Source organism: Coffea eugenioides, chromosome 4, assembly GCF_003713205.1.
Source record: "Coffea eugenioides isolate CCC68of chromosome 4, Ceug_1.0, whole genome shotgun sequence".
In the NCBI taxonomy this organism is placed as follows: domain Eukaryota; kingdom Viridiplantae; phylum Streptophyta; class Magnoliopsida; order Gentianales; family Rubiaceae; genus Coffea; species Coffea eugenioides.
The window spans coordinates 5,208,849-5,227,748 of record NC_040038.1 but is presented as its reverse complement, the minus strand read 5'-3'; the positions used below and the strand labels follow the sequence as shown (position 1 = coordinate 5,227,748).

The 18,900-nt window shown below is 37.6% G+C and overlaps 2 protein-coding genes across 2 annotated transcripts; both read left to right on the top strand.

Moving 5' to 3' along the window:
• Positions 1-635: 635 nt before the first annotated feature.
• On the top strand, positions 636-8,444 carry LOC113767966. Its single transcript, XM_027312172.1, has 14 exons — positions 636-811; positions 930-978; positions 1,121-1,545; positions 1,674-1,758; positions 1,867-2,253; positions 2,525-2,622; positions 2,910-2,971; positions 3,105-3,175; positions 4,360-4,436; positions 4,588-4,666; positions 4,750-5,146; positions 5,399-5,499; positions 5,821-6,701; positions 8,134-8,444. The coding sequence occupies exons 1-11, from the start codon at positions 636-638 to the stop codon at positions 5,116-5,118; spliced, it is 1,878 nt and encodes a 625-aa protein (XP_027167973.1). The 3' UTR covers positions 5,119-5,146; positions 5,399-5,499; positions 5,821-6,701; positions 8,134-8,444.
• A 5,129-nt stretch (positions 8,445-13,573) lies between these two features.
• On the top strand, positions 13,574-18,480 carry LOC113768164 (alpha-dioxygenase 2). Its single transcript, XM_027312418.1, has 10 exons — positions 13,574-13,844; positions 13,951-14,211; positions 15,181-15,330; positions 15,639-15,772; positions 16,034-16,247; positions 16,592-16,737; positions 16,989-17,216; positions 17,496-17,698; positions 17,812-18,055; positions 18,148-18,480. The coding sequence occupies exons 1-10, from the start codon at positions 13,752-13,754 to the stop codon at positions 18,371-18,373; spliced, it is 1,899 nt and encodes a 632-aa protein (XP_027168219.1). The 5' UTR covers positions 13,574-13,751; the 3' UTR covers positions 18,374-18,480.
• Positions 18,481-18,900: the final 420 nt, after the last annotated feature.

The window sequence follows — 18,900 nt, the reverse complement described above, 5'->3', positions numbered from 1 at the left end:
GCCCTTCAAAACTCATGGGTTTTGTGATAAGATAGCAACTTTTACTTCAAGCAATTAAGATCCTAATTGCAAATGGATTCTCAAAGTGACAAATTTGCAATTATTATTTTTAACAAGAACAAATTTATTTAAAAACTAAAGAATAAATTTTATGATGATATTTTCAACACCATTACAAATTTTTGAATCTATAAAAATCCAATAATATGAAATATTTGGCCTAGTATATTGGAGTATTTTTATGCATTTAGTTACAGATCTACCCAAAATCAGGAAAAAAAAAATATAAGATCCAATACATATCAAAGCTTCTTCTGAGTTGATTATTTGCTTTTGTTTTTAGATAATAATTTTTATACTAGAAAAAGTTAAAATTCATAATCTATCAAATAATAACTTTGCTAAGTATTTTCTAAAATTATTATGTTCTATAACTAGACTTTTCAAATTATAAAGCAACTCAAATTGAGGCCATCATTTTATAGTCAAATGTTTTTATATACACTACTATAGTAAGATTTTTTAAAAACGTTCTAAAAAAAACATGCTAATCCAAACACGGGCCTGTGTTGTTCACCCAGCCCAACAAGCCTTCTTAGCCAACGTTCGCAAAACAAGTCCAGTCCGCCAACCGTATGCCAAATCCAATCCAACCCAACGGCCACCTCGTCAAGAACACAAAACCAAGTCCCAAGGTCCGTCCCCCTTCACCTTCTTCTTGCTCGTGCAAGCGTCAGTCCCCTTCTCTTCTTGTCCACCAGCTCGCTGTTCTTTTAAGGGCTTTTGAGGAGACAAATTTGGCTAAAGATTGGTATGGAGATTACATTTTTATTGTTTTTTAGGTGTATTTTTCGTGCTTTGAACCATGCATTTAGTAGGAGTGGTTTAATTTGTTGTTAAGCAAGTTATTTGATTTTCAAACTCCACAGGGTTTATATCTGCTGCACAGAGATTCTGTCTGAAGCGAGAATGGAAAAGGTATGCATTTGCAGATTCTTTGTTTTTCCACTGTACTCGTGGAATTTTGTATGATAGAGTGGTTTCTTTGTTATCTTGGAGAAATTTTATCACGACAACTATCAGGTTTAAATTTTTATTTTTCTTTCTGAAACAATGGTAGGAAGTGCAGCAAAACGCTTTTTCAGACGAAGATCAGCGCATTTACGAAATAATTGCACGCGATGATGGAGATGAATTTCAATCTGCTTTAGAGGGTGCAGTCATAGTTCAATATTTTGGATACATTGTGAAACTACAGTTTGGTGAATCTGAATTCTGCCCATTTGAGCTGTTGCACTGGATTTGTTATCATCGTGCTGCACGGTGTGGTGCATTATTGCTGGAAAGAAATGATGGTTTGGTCATTGACCTTAATGTTGCAAAAAGGGATGGTATTTTCCCTCTTCATGAAGCTGCCTGCTCATTGTCTTCTTCCTTAGTTAAGTTGTTTCTTCGGCATGGAGCTGAAGCTAATCGTAGACTTCATGCTATTGATTCGGATAAAAGGGAACTGCTTCCTGTCCAGATAGCACTTGAAACGTTAAGGTACCATTTACATTTCATCATCTGCTTCTTGAGCCTGCACAACTTCGTTGAAACCATATTCCTCTCTATCTCTTGGTTCTTGTTCTGTTTACTAATGTTTGACTTGCCCTTCTGTGGGATTTCTCTAGTTGTGACAACACTCTGACGGAATGGAAGCCAAATACAAAAGAATCAGTCTTCGACCTGATCATCATGCTTTGCTTCCCCAGATTGGTTTGGTTCTTTGCAGTAGCTTTGTCTAATTTGTATCTGTAGATTGTTGAAATGTGTTTCTCATGTTTGAAGTGTGACTAATGCATACGCAATAATGCCTTGTTACAGCAAGATCAACTTGAGACTGTCAGGCTGCTTGTGGCTCACACAGAATTGCTTGATGAGATTGTCTGCTATTATGTCCTGAAGGGTGCACTTATTGAACTGGCCATCCTATTGATGGCCAATTGGGAAAAGGTTATGGGCCCCGTCTCATGTCTATGTGTGGATGGTTCAAAAGTAGAAGTTCCATTACGCCATTTTATCAGAAGCGAAATGGCTGCATTATTGGATCTAGAACACTACTTAATGTACAGAAAAGGAGAGGAAGAGAAAAAGTTGTATGAGTTGTCCAAGGAAAGGAAGTCAGCGATGCTATCTACTCTACCTTTGCTTGAAGTGTTTGAAAAGGCCGGTGATGCTATTGGAAAATATGTTCAATCGAGGGACGTAAATGTAAGTTGTGATGAATTTTGTTGCGCATTCTTTTTTTACCGAACTGGGAATTGAGGTTAAGTTTGTTATGGTGGGATGCTTTGTATTAATTGGTTCATTCAGGGATTAACATGTTAACAGGGCCATGATAGCACATTGTTGTGGATGTGAGCTTTCTTCTTTTGAGTTGCAGTTTTGTTTATTGCCTGGTGGACATGCTTATACATAACATTTTCTGTTAACTATTATACCAACTTGAATCTGCAACACCAAACTTGTAGTTTTCTTGCAGATCCAAGATGAACAGGTTGCCGAAGATGTTACAAGGCTATTTAGAGAAGCAGGTTTCAGACCAAACTCTCAAGGAAATAGATTAGTCACTATGAAAAGGTTTGTCATTCCTGCACTCATGTGTCTTATTTTATCAAATGTATACATGTGCAACAGAACTGCCTAATAGATGAAATTAGAATTATACAAATCAAATAGTAAAATTTAGAAGGTGTAGTCAAGGACAAAGGAATAATTCCAAGGAGTGCTCGTTTTACTACTGACCAGCTAGCACCTTGGATTCTTTTCTTTTGTTTCCTCCTTTTTTCAAGGGGTGGGGGAAGGGAAGAGATTAAAGCAATTCAATGCTCATCACTATTGACATGTGGAATCTCTATTTGGTATAGTGCTAAGGATGCTATCTTGGAAGAACAAACTGAATCGATTGAAGAAAAAAAGGACAACCTGGGTAATGTATTTATTTGCTTATTCAGACACATCATCCTGGTCTATTTTTGTTTAAAAAAGATTATGAAGGGACTCTAATCCACAGAGATGTTGTTGACTTGTGTGATTGCTAATTGATCCTTAATTCATTTCAGGAATTGAATCCAGAGGAGAGACTCCTCTTAATCCATTGTTCCCAAAGGAGGACACCTCTACTCGCACTGATGTAAGAGAAGTTTGAAGTTGGAAAGTTTAGATCTTGTTGTCCTTGCCTCTTTATTTTCTTCCTCATCAGCATAATAGTTAAGTTTATCGGTGTCATATCTTGTAAGTGACTCAGTCATGGCCATGATCCAAATACTTATTCATGCTTCTTCAAGAAAGAAGTAATTGGAGAAGCTTAAAGGCGTCTAGATTGCAATCTCATTAAGTAAAGGGAAAGAGAACTGTCATTGTAGATCACTATGTTTTTCATGTTATAAGCAATAACTTCATTGATATTGATGGTATGTAGGTACTTCTGTCAGAAAATATAAAATTCTTGTTAATTCTACCAAAATTTAGGGCCTGCTAGTAGCAACATTTGGAACTGTCATTTAGAAATTTTTAAAATGTTTCTTTTCCTGCAGTGGCACTTTGAGTCTCAAGGTAAATAATTTCCTAGACATAAAATTGTTCATTATTCTTTAATCTTTTTGAGAGCGATATGTTATGTTGTCAAATATGAGACAAATGGAAGTAGGGGATCTTTGGTTAAAGCAATCAGCTAAGTAGAACTGTCAGGGTCCTTCCTGGTACATCTTTGAACAATTCATTCCGGTGCTTAAGCACAATGCTAAATTATGCTTTATTGAAAGTCAGTGCTCTTATGTATATAGTAATTTTTTCATCTGTGAATCCTATAATTATGCAATCACACATATGTTAACCTACTCTTTTATCAAAGGTTTAGACAAGAGAAGAAGAGATCCAATATTTTTGTAAAAAATGCAAAACCAAATAAAAGGAAGAACTTGAGGAACCATGCCTTGTATTTGCCCTGGACCCACTTCAGACAAGAAAAAGCACTAGACTTGCACTTCGCTTCACTTGTAGCTTAAATATGTGCTTCATGCACTTTTAGCCATTGGAGAAGGTTATTGACAACTATGCTGTCCTTGTCCATGGAAAAAGAAGGAAAGGAGCTCCTGGTGTGTTTTATTAGTCATAATGAATGTGTGAGTAGAGACTGTCACCTTGATCAGGATGCAGTCCATTATTGCTTTCTCATCTAAGTATTTAAGAAGAAACTGACATTTCTAAAGATTTTTGAAGTAGTTTTGTAGCAGATATCGCAAACCTTTTTTGGCTTGCCTGGTCTTGAAGGAGCTTCCTCCATTGTTTAATTGATGTCTTGTATATGACATGCAGACTGACTTCGGAGGGAATACATTTGACTTGGAGCTCCTAAAGATGACACCTCTAATTACAGCACTTGAAAAACTAAGGTGCGCGGTGATATTGTTTCTCCCTGGGTCTTCAATGTTGCTAGCTTAGAGACCCTTAATGTTTTGTCATGTCACCATTTTGTCTTTTCGTGTTCTTGTTTCTTCTTCTTCCATTGTTTACATTTGAGTTTTTCTTTTTGTTTCTGTGTAGTACATATAAAAGATTGCGACAGTGGACCCCACAGCAATCTATATTCAAGTTGATTATCATGCTTTGCCTCCCTGAAATGGTTCGTTTTTGGCTGTTCTTGGATAAATTGCTATTGTATTCTTGTGCTAGGTATTTATGTGAGGTAAATTGCCTTCATGACAGAAACAAGTGCTGGAAACTGCTCGCTTGCTTGAGTTGAACCAAAAAGATATCAGTGAAGCTGCTTGCTATTTTGCAATGAAGGGTAAAATTATCGAACTGGCCATTCTATTGATGGTGGCAAGAGAGAAGTCTTTGGGTCCTGTATGTGCTTATGGGTTTGAAAATCATTCAAGCTCAGAAACTGCAATCACCTTTCGTCAATTTGTCAGGAGAGAATTGGCAGGGTTGCTCGATTTAGGATTCTGTTTAATGGGCCGAAAAGATCCAGAGTTGGTAAGATTAGACGACTTGTGTGAGGAAAGGGAGCAGGCAATGCTACCTACACTACCATTGCTTGATGTGTTTGAGAGGGGCAGGTGCTGCTATTGAGGTGTACCTTCAATCAAGGCCTGATGGCGTAAGTTGCTATAGTTTGTTGTTGTGATATGATCACTGTCAAAAGTCAGATTTTAGTCTATAATAGATGCATTCTGGCAATTTTGAAGTTCTGGTAACTTGGGGAGTTACAGCCGGATGCACCATGTGAAATGTGCTCCATTCATTCCTTGTAATTGTCATTTATCAGCAGAGAAGTCACTTTTTGTTGCTTTTCTCTGTGAAAATTCTTATACTGAATTGTGGAACACTAACCTGTGGAGTATTCTCTCAGGTGGTTGAGGAACAAGTAGTCCAAGACATGGAGAGGCTGTTTGCTGATGCAGGTTACAAGTTGAAGTCTGAAGACATCAACCTTAGCAGTACAGCACACAGGTTAGAGATTCTTCAACTATGGGCATTATGATTATATGCATAAATGCATCATCTATGCAAGAATTTCGTGGTTCAGGATTAATAGAGGAGTATTCAACTAAAATGTATAGAAATTCAAATGATTTACTTATATCGAGACAAACAAGATAGATTGGATCTGTATCAGTCCTTTTTAGCCTTCCTAAATCAGGGAAATGTCCTTCCTGGAATAGGTCAAGAAATTTTACTAAAGCTTGCTGTACAAATTAAGCAGAGCAGTATGAAAGTGATGCTATATCATGCCTAACTTTTGATCTTTTGTTGTGGCTTTTGTATTTGCAGTGCATCAGACAAGGTGCTCTTGGATCAACAAGACCATCCTGTTCAAGTTTCAAAGGATAACCATGGTGCTTAGTTCTTAAATGCTTTGGTGCTTAGTTTCCATTTCATTAAACTAAAAGTAATTGAGAAATTGTTCTGGCTGGTTATGCTTTTCTTTGATGCAGTAGAGAGAACAGAGGGTGTTTCTAAAATAAATTGCACCATGCCACCTTATTCACAACTAGGTGGTTCTCCTGATACCTATGTAAGAGTAAACTTGAGAATTTTCCGTGCGTCAGATAACCATATTTTACCATTTGAAGTGCTTATCTTACCATGTGTGGAAGTTATTATATTGAACTGAAGTAGATAGGTGTTCAAGTCATACGCATCCCGTGATTTATTGCAAACCCTTAGGGACAGTTTCTTTATTTTGTGTTTCATGGCCTTTTTATGCTATTGTCCTTTTCTTCTACATATGTTATTGATTGAACGTTTAGAATTATTTTGCTTGTTTTCAAATTTAATTTCATAGTTGCGTGGGACTGACTGATAAAATCTGCTGTGTCTCCCCCCATCCAAAAATAAAAAAACCCTGACCCATAAATTCGTTTGTTTGGGTGAAAGTCAATGCTTGGGTTGAACAATCACCTGCAAAGGTTTATTTTTGCTCAAAACCGTTGGCGTCCCTCTGCTTTCTCCTCAAACATTCAGCACTTTCACACATGCTCAACAAAGGCCAGCTTGTCATTTGGTTTAGCCAAACCGTGGGAGGTGAGGCAGCACAAAATTGCCCAAGCAGAACAGAACATGCAGAAAGTTTCAACAAAATGGTTGTCCGCCTTTGTATTATTAGTCAAGAGGGGGCTTAAATGCTTATGATTCTCCCTGCTCTTAAGTTGGTAAGTTCGAATCTTGGGCTTTTCTTTTTTAATCTTAGTGCTTATGGCAGAGCTTTAGCATGCATGAATGTTGGATTCTCCTGTTCATTGCATCTTGGCTTTGTGCAGCTAGTAGCCTGTTTATATATTCTCGCTTCTTCCCCGATATACTATTGTCTAGAAATTGTTGCTTGTAGTTATCATGCAAGTCGTGTGATGTCCAGCTAGGACTTGTTTCACATGTAGGGCATTGTTTCATTTTAATTAGGGTACCTAGTTGCAAATTTTTGGGGCAGATATGTGTAATCTAGAAGCTATTTTTACATCAAATTCAGAATGTTTGAAGCTTCTGAAGTTAATTCAGCAGTTGGTTGGTCCATAAGTTTTTTAAGAGCAGTGTTGTCAAATTCCGTGCATGGGACAAAAATAACGATGACATTGTGTGCCATGAATAGAGTCTAACACCTTGAGACCTTCTGGATATTGTTTGATCTCCCTTAATTAGTAGTGTTGTCATCAGAGGAAGTTCTAAGGATTGAAATGATAAATTCTCTGTAGAGTTTGTAAAGAAACTAGGCAGGGTGACAAGGATTTGGTCACTGGTCATTGTAGCTGGTAGGGATATGGTGGTGCCGAGCTTTTACAGGTCTAATAGTTTCTAGGTTTTCCTAGGAATCCAGGAAACTCATTTATATCTCAATTTCAATTTGGCACTTGCATTCCAGGTATATGCCCAAATAGCTTCCTGCTTTGTTGCTAACTATATTTAGTTTTGTGAAACAAGTTCCAGTGTTTGCTGAACTTTGTTGAGGTAAATTTTTTTTTTTTCATATGCATGCCAATTTTGGCGTCTTTCAGTCATTTCTGTGCAATTTTGGATCTCAAAACTGATACCTACTCATCAAAAGAAATTAGGCTGTAGTTTTGGTTGGTAAAAAAGCTACTGGTTCTGGTTGCTGCACCTAAAGGTATTGGTTGCTGAAAACAATAAGCAAAGGAAGAAGAGGCAACGGAAAGTGTTAAGAACCGAAGGATTTGAAATATTTGAAGAATCTTCGTTTTTACTTCGAATGCTTGTATCTGGAGCTGCTATTGATATTTTGGTGTTCTGGATTTTACCTTTTCTCATACAAGGGATTGGAACTAAGAAAAGATTGTCGCTGCCACATTTGGCATGGCAATGGCAAAATAGTTTTCCCATATCATGGATTATGCTGCCACTGTACTTCTTTCACTGGATACTCTTTTGTTGAACTTACTTTGTCTCAGTTGTAATACGTACTGTTACTGTTATTTATTGCTGGATGCAGATTGTTGTTTGAAAATTGCTGTCATTGCATTGAGTTGTTTGTCACCAAACATGATGTACAGGGAGGATATAAACTTGCTTATTAGCATATGTCACATTGTTTCGCTTGATGTCAACTCATCTCTTCTGAATATGTCATTTCAGGTGTAAAGTTCGAAGATTTTTGGTCGGTAGGATGAATCAAGGATGCGCTACACAACTTAGGGATTTAGTCTATCTGCAGGTTTGCAAAAGTCAGGAGTACGTAGCTTGTAAATATGTGGCAATTACTTTTGGCTTATCACTAGTAGTTAGCTGGTGGAACTTGAGGAATATCTGCATGACCATCTAAATTCTCATTTCAGAATATTAGATCTGTGAGTTCCTTTGCGTTCTAGTATTATACAAGTACAATGGCAAGTTGACTCAGATGGAAAACCCAATTGTTAGTTCACAGTCACACATTTATTTTTCAATTTCTTCTCACTTTCTTGGACCTTTCAACTGTTAGTATTGACGTGTCTCAATATTTCTTGCCTCATGCGACAAAATTTATCTTCTGATTTCCGTTTCCAGATCATCAGAATGGTGGGCAGCAGGCATCTCATAGATTAATTCAATAGTTGCAAATTCATTATTTAGAGTTAAGCATGATCCTTTGCTCATCTCTCTCTCTCTCTCTCTCACACACACACACCACCCCCCCCCCCCCAACCCAAAAAAAAAAAATCGTTGCCTTATAATGTAAATCTACCCTTCATTGAGATTTGGGAGTTGAAGAACCATTGGGCAACTTGCCGAAATTCATACAGCCACACTGCCTATATAACACAGTGGTAAGCATCATGCATGCCTGATGTATCTACCAACAGAGCTTTTGCTTAGTAATTAAAATAACGGTATTGGAAAACCTGCATTGTGCACAATATGCCTTTGTTTGCTTTGGATGTATGACATTGGATGGTCACTGTCCAAACAAACCGTTTGATTGTTGCAGGTTCTTAGCTTTTGTAGGCAAAAACTTGGGTAGACCTGGTCTTGTAGACCTAGTGGCTCAAATTTTGCCACGTCTTCAATACTTGAATTGGTGAGGAGCAAATTTTGAGCCACTAGGTTCACATAGATTGGGTCTACCCAAGTGTTTGCCTAATTTGTATACTACTGTGCATGTTTTCAATTACACCGACTGGAATCTGAAGTATTGTTAGCTAACTGCACATGTTGCACTCCATTTAGATAGACTCGTGTGACATTAAACCTTTTCTTTTTTCTTTATTGCATTGTTACAAGTTGGCTGAATAGTTTTTTCATTGTGATCTTTTGAAATCATCAGCTTTGCATCTTTTACTTTTTACTTTAGTCTTAATGTACATGTAAAGAAAGCACTTTTCCTTTTGGAAATCCAGTTTGCCACAGCTTGGCCAAGTTTGTGGTGAAACTAGTTAGAATATGTAGAGTGAGTTGTGGTCTTCCCCCTGTAGCTCAAGGAAACTGCACAGGTAGATATATGAGGGCAATTGCCACTACTTTGATGCTTTTGTTGAAAAAAGCTACAAAAAAGTGTGTTTACAAGTCCAATTTGATCAGGAAACACAAAATGGCAAATGTATTTGATTGACTTCCCGTACCTTTTTTTTTTTTTTTGGTTGCCTGCCACGGTATCCAGGGCTTTGCCTTGACTAATTCATTGGTCGATCCGGGTCGCACACCTGGCTATGGTGGGTGAGTCTCCCAACAAGGGTAGCTGCATACGCCAGGTTTCGAACCCGAGACCTGCTTAAGCGGAACCAAGCTGCTTACCACTTGGCCCAACCCCAGTTGGTACTTCCCGTACCTTTGCCAAGATGAATTCACTATCTGAACAAGATAGGTGCTCTTTATGCAACCGCCAAGGCACAGCCACACTGCAAAACGGACGCTACAAAGAGTGAGCAAATGCCCAACGTTCTAGTTTGACGAGTCAAAATTTCTACCTGATTGAAGATACGGAAGGCAAAAAGAAGAAGGAAATCTAAATTCAAGGACATGATCTAATACATAAAGACGCAAAGCAGCTGATAAGAACAGTAAAATTTGAGCAAAAATAAAAGAACTTAAGTAGAAATGATACGGGTGATTTTCAGTAAATAGAAACTCATGATTTTACAGCTTTTCTGTTCTTGTTAGCTGAAGGAATAAAGAAGCACAAGTATGCTACTAAGCCAAACATGTAGTCAGAAGCACGCTCGTAAATTATAGGACAAAAAGCCATGATTCCCTGAATAAGCAGATAAGCCTCTCCCGATAAATGAAACCAAGACGGGCGACTTCTTACTGAAACTGAAACTTGGTACCTGCAGTTCCCTCTTTTGGCTTGGTTTCATTGATTCAGCAGCCATTGATATGGCATACATGCCGGATGTATGAAAAGCTTGCGCAGCAGGGGAGAAGCCTTGTCTTCCATGGAGTAAAACCAGTCGCGTGTCCATTGACATTGTCCAACACCCTGACTATGGGCTGATCAGCGCCCACAGGTGGGAAAAAGACGACGTTGACAAGAATCAATCAATTCAGTTTCAAGGATTAAAGAAAGATAATCAAGTTAGACACAGCCATGGCAATTTGCTTCACAAAATTGTTAATGCATTGTTGTCCATCTTGTACTTTTTACTTGCATGTGGTAGCAAATTTGGATCTGCTTGTGGAGAACTTATCCTGGTTCTTTTTACACATGTTCTCTTTCTTCTTTTCTGAGTTCCTGTCATCAAATGAAGTCATTATATTAACTTCTGTCGCAGACGGGGCCTGGAAAGGCAATAGTGAGGATGTTGGACAACGAAGGAAGATCAGGTTTTGCACGAGCTCTCAATGGAAAGCAAGGCTTCTCCTCCTCTACAGTTCAGATGTCTAACACATCAGAGCGATTGAAGTCTAGATTTGCATTCATGCTCAGCACTTCCTCTGGTCCTCCAGTAGTCATACCATGCAACAAGAGGGAGTTGCGTGTGCCTGGTATCAGTTTCAATGGGAAATGGCCCGCAGTTTTTTCATTTTTCAAGACGAGAATAAAATATGTTTAATCCATGAAATTGTAATTTGGAATGCTCGAAAGTTTTTTCCTGTTTGCTGTACAATCCACCAAACAAGAATGGAGAAGTGTTTCTCGAGCAGTATATGGTTTCTGCCCCTGTTTGATGAATTCACTTATAAAAAGCAACTAATCACGGCATTTCTATATCAAAGGTATAAACACGGGAATTTCTAAAATCAAGGAGACGGTCATTCTTTAATTTATTTCTGTCGATCACAGCATTTCTATGCGATAGGTATCAATATGAAAATTTCTAACATCAAGAAAGTGAGTTATTCTTTAATTATTTGTTTCGATGTCGCTCGTATGTTACTTAGGATAAAATTTTTCATGTTTGGTGGGATGTCAACGCAACGCATTGCGTGCATGCAATAGCACAACAAATGTACATGCATCAAAGTATGAAATAAAACCTTTTTTCCTTTTTGTATATATAATTTTGGAGCATGTGTTACCAAATATAGCCCAAAATTATTTGATCATCTTGATGGGACGGTGATGAAACCCAATACATTGAATACATGTTGCTTTCCGAGTCATGATTCAGAATGCAGTTGGTGTAGTGTAATTTGCTATTGTGCTGAGGCAATTCTAACCATAATTTTATAGTTTTGTGTCAAAAATTTTTTACGTCTTTCGTGAGTACACTTTTTAATTATTTAACATGCATTAAATTGTTATAGTATATTTATTTACAAAAATTTCGGGAAATAGTAATCCAAACGGGACTGCATCAAGTTTAATGTGCCAAATCCTTTTGATGCTGGACGGAAATGTTATATTGGAAGGTGACTCTTTTCTGAAACTTGTTTCTTAATATTCTAACTAAGATCCTCCGCTTCTTTTTTTTTTTTTAAAAAAAAAAATTTCACATACATATTTACTGAAAAGTGCTGCATCTAAATACGCTCAAACAACCATAAAATTGATTGCTTCTAAGCTCGTTTTTAAAGTCCAAGGTGATATTATCAAACAATCAAAACTCTTGTCTTGTGCATTAATAGGTCATCAAATGGGAAGCAAGAAAATAGGTCTTGACAAAAAAAAAAAAAAAAAAAAAAAAAGGGAAGCAAGAAGGACGATAAATGGTCCACCGTCCTCAACTCCCAACTATATAGTCCCAGCTTGTAACTTTCTAGTTCCGTCAAAAAGTTAAATCATATAAACTACTTTTATCCCCAAAAAAAAAAGCTTATCCACTCTTCTTCTTTTTTTATCGACACCCAAAGAGGTCGAGGAAAAATCGGAGAGGACTGAACCACTTACCAATCCAGATGAGTACACTACACACTCGTCTGAAAGCCACTTAAAAGTGGCTTGTCACATTTTGATCCCTTGACCTCTCATTCTACCAACTTTGACGGTGGCCACTGAGCTAAGCTCATATCCATTTTGTAAATGGAACACGTGGTCATTGAAGATTGAGTTGTTGAACATTTATGGGCCAGAGTACGAAAATCTGTGTCCTCTTGATGATTAAATAAATGATGCATTCTTAAAAAAAGAATTTTTACATTTTCATTATCAGACTCTAAATAATGTCTAATTTACACTAGTACTAACGCAGCCGTTGCATTTAGACATTTTTTCGAATTAAAACTTGAACCCTTGTACTAATTGGACACTCGTTAACTGAATTGTTCTTAAAAACAAGCCAAGGAGGCTAATCAAGAAGAATTGTCAAGAAAATTCATGCCATCGTTGCCTTGTACTTGCTTATAATTAAATGCTTCTTCAACCCCCAACGGCTCCGGTCCTCAGAGTTTCCCGGGGCAAAATTTGTTCGATCATAGTGTATAAATGGCTCACGTAAGCTTTTGCGTGCGTGTTTATCATCATGTCATTTCTCATGTTTTCTTTGCGAGGAAAATAAATAAATTCCGTCTTAAATTTAAAGAATCTCAACTTAATTGCCCCTCTTAAAGAATAAAAACCCGTATTAAGATCAAATTATCGATTCTTTAATTATAGTGTGTTTCATTCTTTAATTTTGGAGCTGGGAAAAGAGATAAATGAGACCAAATCTAGACATTCCCTAAGATGAATATTTGAAGAATTTGTCTATTTGGTACTCTAAGGACGCATTATAAGAAAGAATTAAGTCCGGCATTAATTTTTCATTGAAGGGTAGATTTGTTTTTTCCGTGAAAATATTGCAATTTTTAATTTTTCATTGAAGGATTGACTTTTTTTTTTCTTTCGTGAAACTATTGCAATTTACAGGGGCGAATACTGAATAATAATTTTAAAAGCATTAATAATAGTGAACCCCTTTTGATTAGTATGCATTTTGGGAAAAAAAAAAATATCTAGAGAGTGCAGTAAAAGTCTTATCATATCTTGACGGTAGCCAAAGAAAGTCAAGAGACAGCTTATAATTGTCCGGTAAGATTTTTACCCGATTTTTCTGTCATGATGCTGGCAAAATGATTGACGAGGATGGAATTGACATAGCTAGAGGATAGAGACAACATGTTATCAATTATATGGGCTCACGGCCCTGTCGCTTTGGAACTTTAGCTTTTCCATTTTGCCATGTTGTATGATATCTTTAGTGCGTATTATCAGCTACTCAATTACTGTGATGGCCCTCAAGCACTGAGTGATAGTGTGTGAAGTGCAGAGGATCAAACCCAAACGTTTATTCAAGTACTTCCCCAAGCTTAAACTTCATCTCACCCCACTTTGAGCAGCAGCTTCCAAGTTTGTTGCTATGGCTTCCTCTCAATTTTTCTCATCCTTCATTCATCCTCAACTCAGGCAAATTATGGATAACATGTGTCTGTTTGACAAAATCTTGTTCTGCGTAAGTTCCTTTTCTTTTCTTGTTGCATTTAATTTTTGTTTCCGAGCATAATTTTGTAGTTATCCATGTTTATGTACTTCTGATGATTCTTGTCCCCTTTTTTCAGATAATACATTTCTTGGACAAGTATCTTCCATGGCATAGGTTGCCAGTGTTAATTGGATTGGCTTATTTGGGTATAAGAAGGCACTTGCACCAGAGGTACAATCTCCTGCGTGTTGGAAGCAGTAATGGCGGCAAATATGATACTGGAAAGTTTGTGTATCGGACTGCCGATGGAACGTGTAATCATCCTACAGATGATAAGGTTGGAAGTCAGGGAACATTTTTTGGTCGAAACATGCCTCCATCAAGTTCAGATTATGCTGTAAGTTTAGCATCTTTACTTGACCATTACTCCTGCTTATACTATATGTGTTGGCTGCACAATAGATTGCAGTTTGAACTCAGTCCTGACGAAATTTGAAGGAAATAAGTGCTGCTAGATTTGTATTACTTGACTTTGCCTGGAGTCAGCCTAGGTTTGTCTGTTATAAGCCCCAATACTGCAGCAAACTTAACAGGAGGTTTATGTTTTTTTTTTTCTTTTTTCTTTTGGGGTGGGGTTGGGGGGTGGACGTGGTCAGTTATGATTGTTGCGAAGCATTTAAGATAGCTGTCTTAGACTTCAATACCGAGATTCCTTTTCTTCACGGACATTTGGTTTATCGCCTGTTAAGTCTTACTATGTTTAACTTTGTCCCTGAAAGCAACCCTCTGTCAAGTTCGTAGCACTGCGCTTTTTATTTCTCTGACTTTGCCTGCTGTAGCCTTTTGATTCTGCTAAAGGTAACAGAGAAATTTACTACTATAATTTGTTCATACTTCTGTTGGAATAGATGGGAACTTTGTCATCAACAAATGTCTCAATCATTGAATTGAGACTTGATATGCATGGACCTCCAACAGATGATTTTAGTGTCAGAACTTATCATTGATAATCTTGTTGGTTAATTTATTTCCTGGGAGGATTCATGCTTCGATCCTTCTTGGTTGATTGGTTCCTTTTGTAAAGCATGGTGTACAATTTTCAGCTTGTTATGCTAAATATGAGATGCAAGTTGGTTTGGCATCTACTGAAGAATTCTTCTGTTAAAGCAAAGGAAGCTTGATGTCAATACCCTTTAAGACTTGCCCTCTAAGGGGCCTAGATGTTTCTCTCTAGGCGTACCTCAAATATATGACTCCTGGATATCATGCATATGCTTCAGTTGTTACAGACATTATTATACTTTTTTCTTAATCTCTAGTTGCACTTGTTTTTCACTTACTCAGAAGCACTATTAAATCATCGCAGTTGATGGATCCTCACCCTACAATAGTAGCCACAAAGCTCTTTGAGAGAAGAGAGTACATAGAGTGTGGGAAGCAATTTAACATGATAGCATGCTCATGGATACAATTTATGATTCACGATTGGATTGACCACATGGAGGACACTAAACAGGTATAAAATACTGCAAGTGTTTGGTGGACTACAACATAATATTTCCACAATGTTTCCTAGGATCATATTTGACTCTGTTTAGCAATTCTTACTCTCCAATATTTCTCGTACCTCCAATAGCACTAAAGCAGTATCGCTTAGGTGCACGGAAAAGGTACATGGTCCAAAAAGCTTTGACTTGTGTTCTTCATTAAATGAACTTCTGAAATATATGGTGTGGTACTGATAGAGATCACGATGAAGATGCACGCATGTGTGCTTTGTAATGTCGTGATAGCGAAGCTGATGGTAACTAAAATTATTGATAGATGGAACTTAGGGCCCCTGATGAAGTTGCAGAAAGGTGTCCACTGAAGTCGTTTAGATTCTTGAAGAGCAAAAGATTTCCAACAGGTTCACCTGATCCCAAATTTGGATTTCTAAATATGAGGACTCCATGGTGGTAAGCAAAACCATTTTGGCTAATTACATGATACGTTATATCAAATCTAATGCTACTGAAAATCTTTGCAAATGGGTAACTAAAAGTATGAAATATTGCACTTGTATTAGAATTTAGAGGAATGATAGAAGTAATAGATCATGTTTATTTATGCTATATTATAATCTAGTTTGTGACTAAACAAGCATAGGTAGTTTCTTTTTTTTTCAGTATCTTGTTCCCATACAAATGCCTTCTGACTTTTTCCTCTGACTCAATCAGGGATGGAAGTGTGATTTATGGGAACAATACAGAAGGCATGGTTAGGGTGAGAACATTCAGAGATGGAAAATTAAAGATCTCCAGTAATGGACTCCTTGAACATGATGCTAAGGATATCCCCATATCTGGAGACGTCCGAAATGGATGGGCAGGCTTCTCACTCTTGCAGGCCTTGTTTGTCAAAGAGCATAATGCTGTTTGTGATATGCTCAAAGTAAGTTGAACTTTTTCCTATGCCTACATCAGTGCATGACACACATATAGTGAGAGAAACTGGTCTCTCCTTCTTAACTAGTTCGTATTGACACTTTACATATCATAATCGGGTTTGCCAATCAATAATATCACATTATGCACCTAGGCCTTTCTGTTGTGACAGGAAAATTGAATGCTTACTGCTTTTCACTGTCTGCTTTTTACTTTTTTCTTAGAGTGAGATAGGACATCGTATAATACTTCACATTTAGCAGCAAAAGCTAGAGTCTCTTCACATTTCTGTAAGATCAATGTCATGTTTCCTTATATAGTAATCTTCCTGGAGTTTTTTACTTCTCCCAGAAACATTACCCTGACTTGGATGATGAGAAGCTCTACCAACACGCAAGATTGGTTACTTCAGCAGTTATTGCAAAAATTCACACTATTGATTGGACAGTTGAACTTCTAAAGACTGACACATTGTTAGCAGGAATGAGGATTAACTGGTAAGACAAGGTTTGATATGGAGGCAATGGGAATCATCAAAATTGTCACTTCCCCTTCACAAAAGGAGATAAAAGAAAGAGTTGGATGTATGAAGAAATAAAACCTGCAATGCAGACTGTTAAAGTTTTGGACCTGCCATTGAAAAACAGCAGTTAAATTGTGATTATTTTCCTAGAATGGTTTTGATAGGTCAAACTATGAGGTTTGACTGCATCCAGAGCAAGAACTTAGTGAGTTATGGTTGGTGCAGGTATGGATTTCTGGGAAAGAAAGTCAAGGATCTATTTGGACCCAAGTTTGGACCAGTACTTAGTGGATTGGTAGGCCTCAGACAACCAAGGGATCATGGAACTCCCTACTCCTTGACTGAAGAGTTTGTTAGTGTCTACAGAATACATTCTCTTTTACCAGATAAAATTCTTCTCAGGGATGTCAAATCAGCAACCTCAGAAGACAAATGCCCGCCAATTCAAGAAGAGTATGTCTTTCTCTTGATGAATGCTGTCATGTACACATTACTGCAGATGGAAGTGATCTTCATTTAAGCTTTAATACAATTATTTTTAGCATTAATCATTGAATTATTGAGAGGCAATGCGTAATGGTCAAATTGGTGGTTGCACTACAGCAATAGTGAGTAAGTTATAAGACGCTCCATGTTTGAAACGAACAGAAATAACATGCATTTGAAGGTGTACACGATTAATTTGCATCTTTAGACTAAATAACTCATTTCCATGTATGCGACTTTAATCAGGGTCCCTATGAGGGAATTGATAGGGAAAGAAGGGGAAGGAAGGCTGTCAAAGATTGGTATGGAGCAGATGATATTGTCATTGGGTCATCAGGCCTCAGGAGCTCTCACATTGTGGAATTTTCCATCATGGATGAGGAACCTCATTGCTCATGACATCAATGGAGAAGAGAGGCTAGATCCAGTAGACATGGCTGCATTGGAGAGTATGCATCTATTAGTTAATTTCTAGCTTCTTTTTCCCCTTGTTACATTACATGCGGAACATATTTCTTATATATCTAAGGTCAAACTAACTTCTGACACATTATTTATTCAGTTTACAGAGATAGAGAGAGGGGAGTTGCGCGATACAACGAATTCAGGAGGAACTTGCTTATGATACCAATAAGCAAATGGGAAGATTTAACTGATGATGAAAAAGTAATCGAAGCACTCAGGGAAGTCTACGGACATGATGTAGAGAAGCTAGATCTCCAAGTTGGTTTACATGCAGAGCGGAAAATCAAAGGCTTTGCCATCAGTGAAAGTGCTTTTTTCATATTTCTCCTCATTGCATCAAGGTATATCTCAATTCCTTGAAATACACCAGCCATATTCTATTCAAAGTCAGCAGGTTTTCTGCCTCATTGATACATACTCTGAATATTTTCAGGAGGCTGGAAGTTGATAGGTTCTTTACGACTAATTTTAACAAAGAAGCCTATACAGAGAAGGGCTTGGAATGGGTTAACAGCACAGAGACATTGAAAGATGTTATCGACAGACACTTTCCTGAAATGACAAAGAAATGGATGACTAGTTCAAGTGCATTCTCAGTGTGGCACTCAGAGCCAAATCCCAAGAACTATTTACCTCTCTATCTTAGACCTGCAACCTGATTTAGTTTGTGCCAGTAATCATTGTACTTATGTAAGTAAAACAGGAACTAAATGTTGTATAATGTGCTTAAATCTATGCAATCAAACTGTCCTGTTTCCTTTGTGTATCTGATTCCTGCAATCTTCTTAGTCAACTCGAGAAAGTTTAAGGTCAAGTGAGGTATATATGAAGGCGTGACTTCTGTAGAAATACTACTACGTTCGGAATTGGTGTTGTCACGCATTAGTGTTAAAAAGACAAAGGCGTGATCTTTGGCTATTTATATTCACTCCTAAACCTACACGCCTTCACATTTCATCATCCCAGCGGATGATACTCGCGGGAGTTTTCCCACGTGACTCGAAATTTTAAATCCCGCGGTAAAAGTACAGTTTGCTCCTATAGTGAAGAGGTGAGCTATTAAAAACAACAACGGATTGGGAAATGCCACGTGACCACAGATTGAGAGTCTTACCTTTCTCACTATCGGACTTTTACGAGAATTCCATCACAGCGCTGTTACGGATATGTTAAGCTTCGGCTGTAA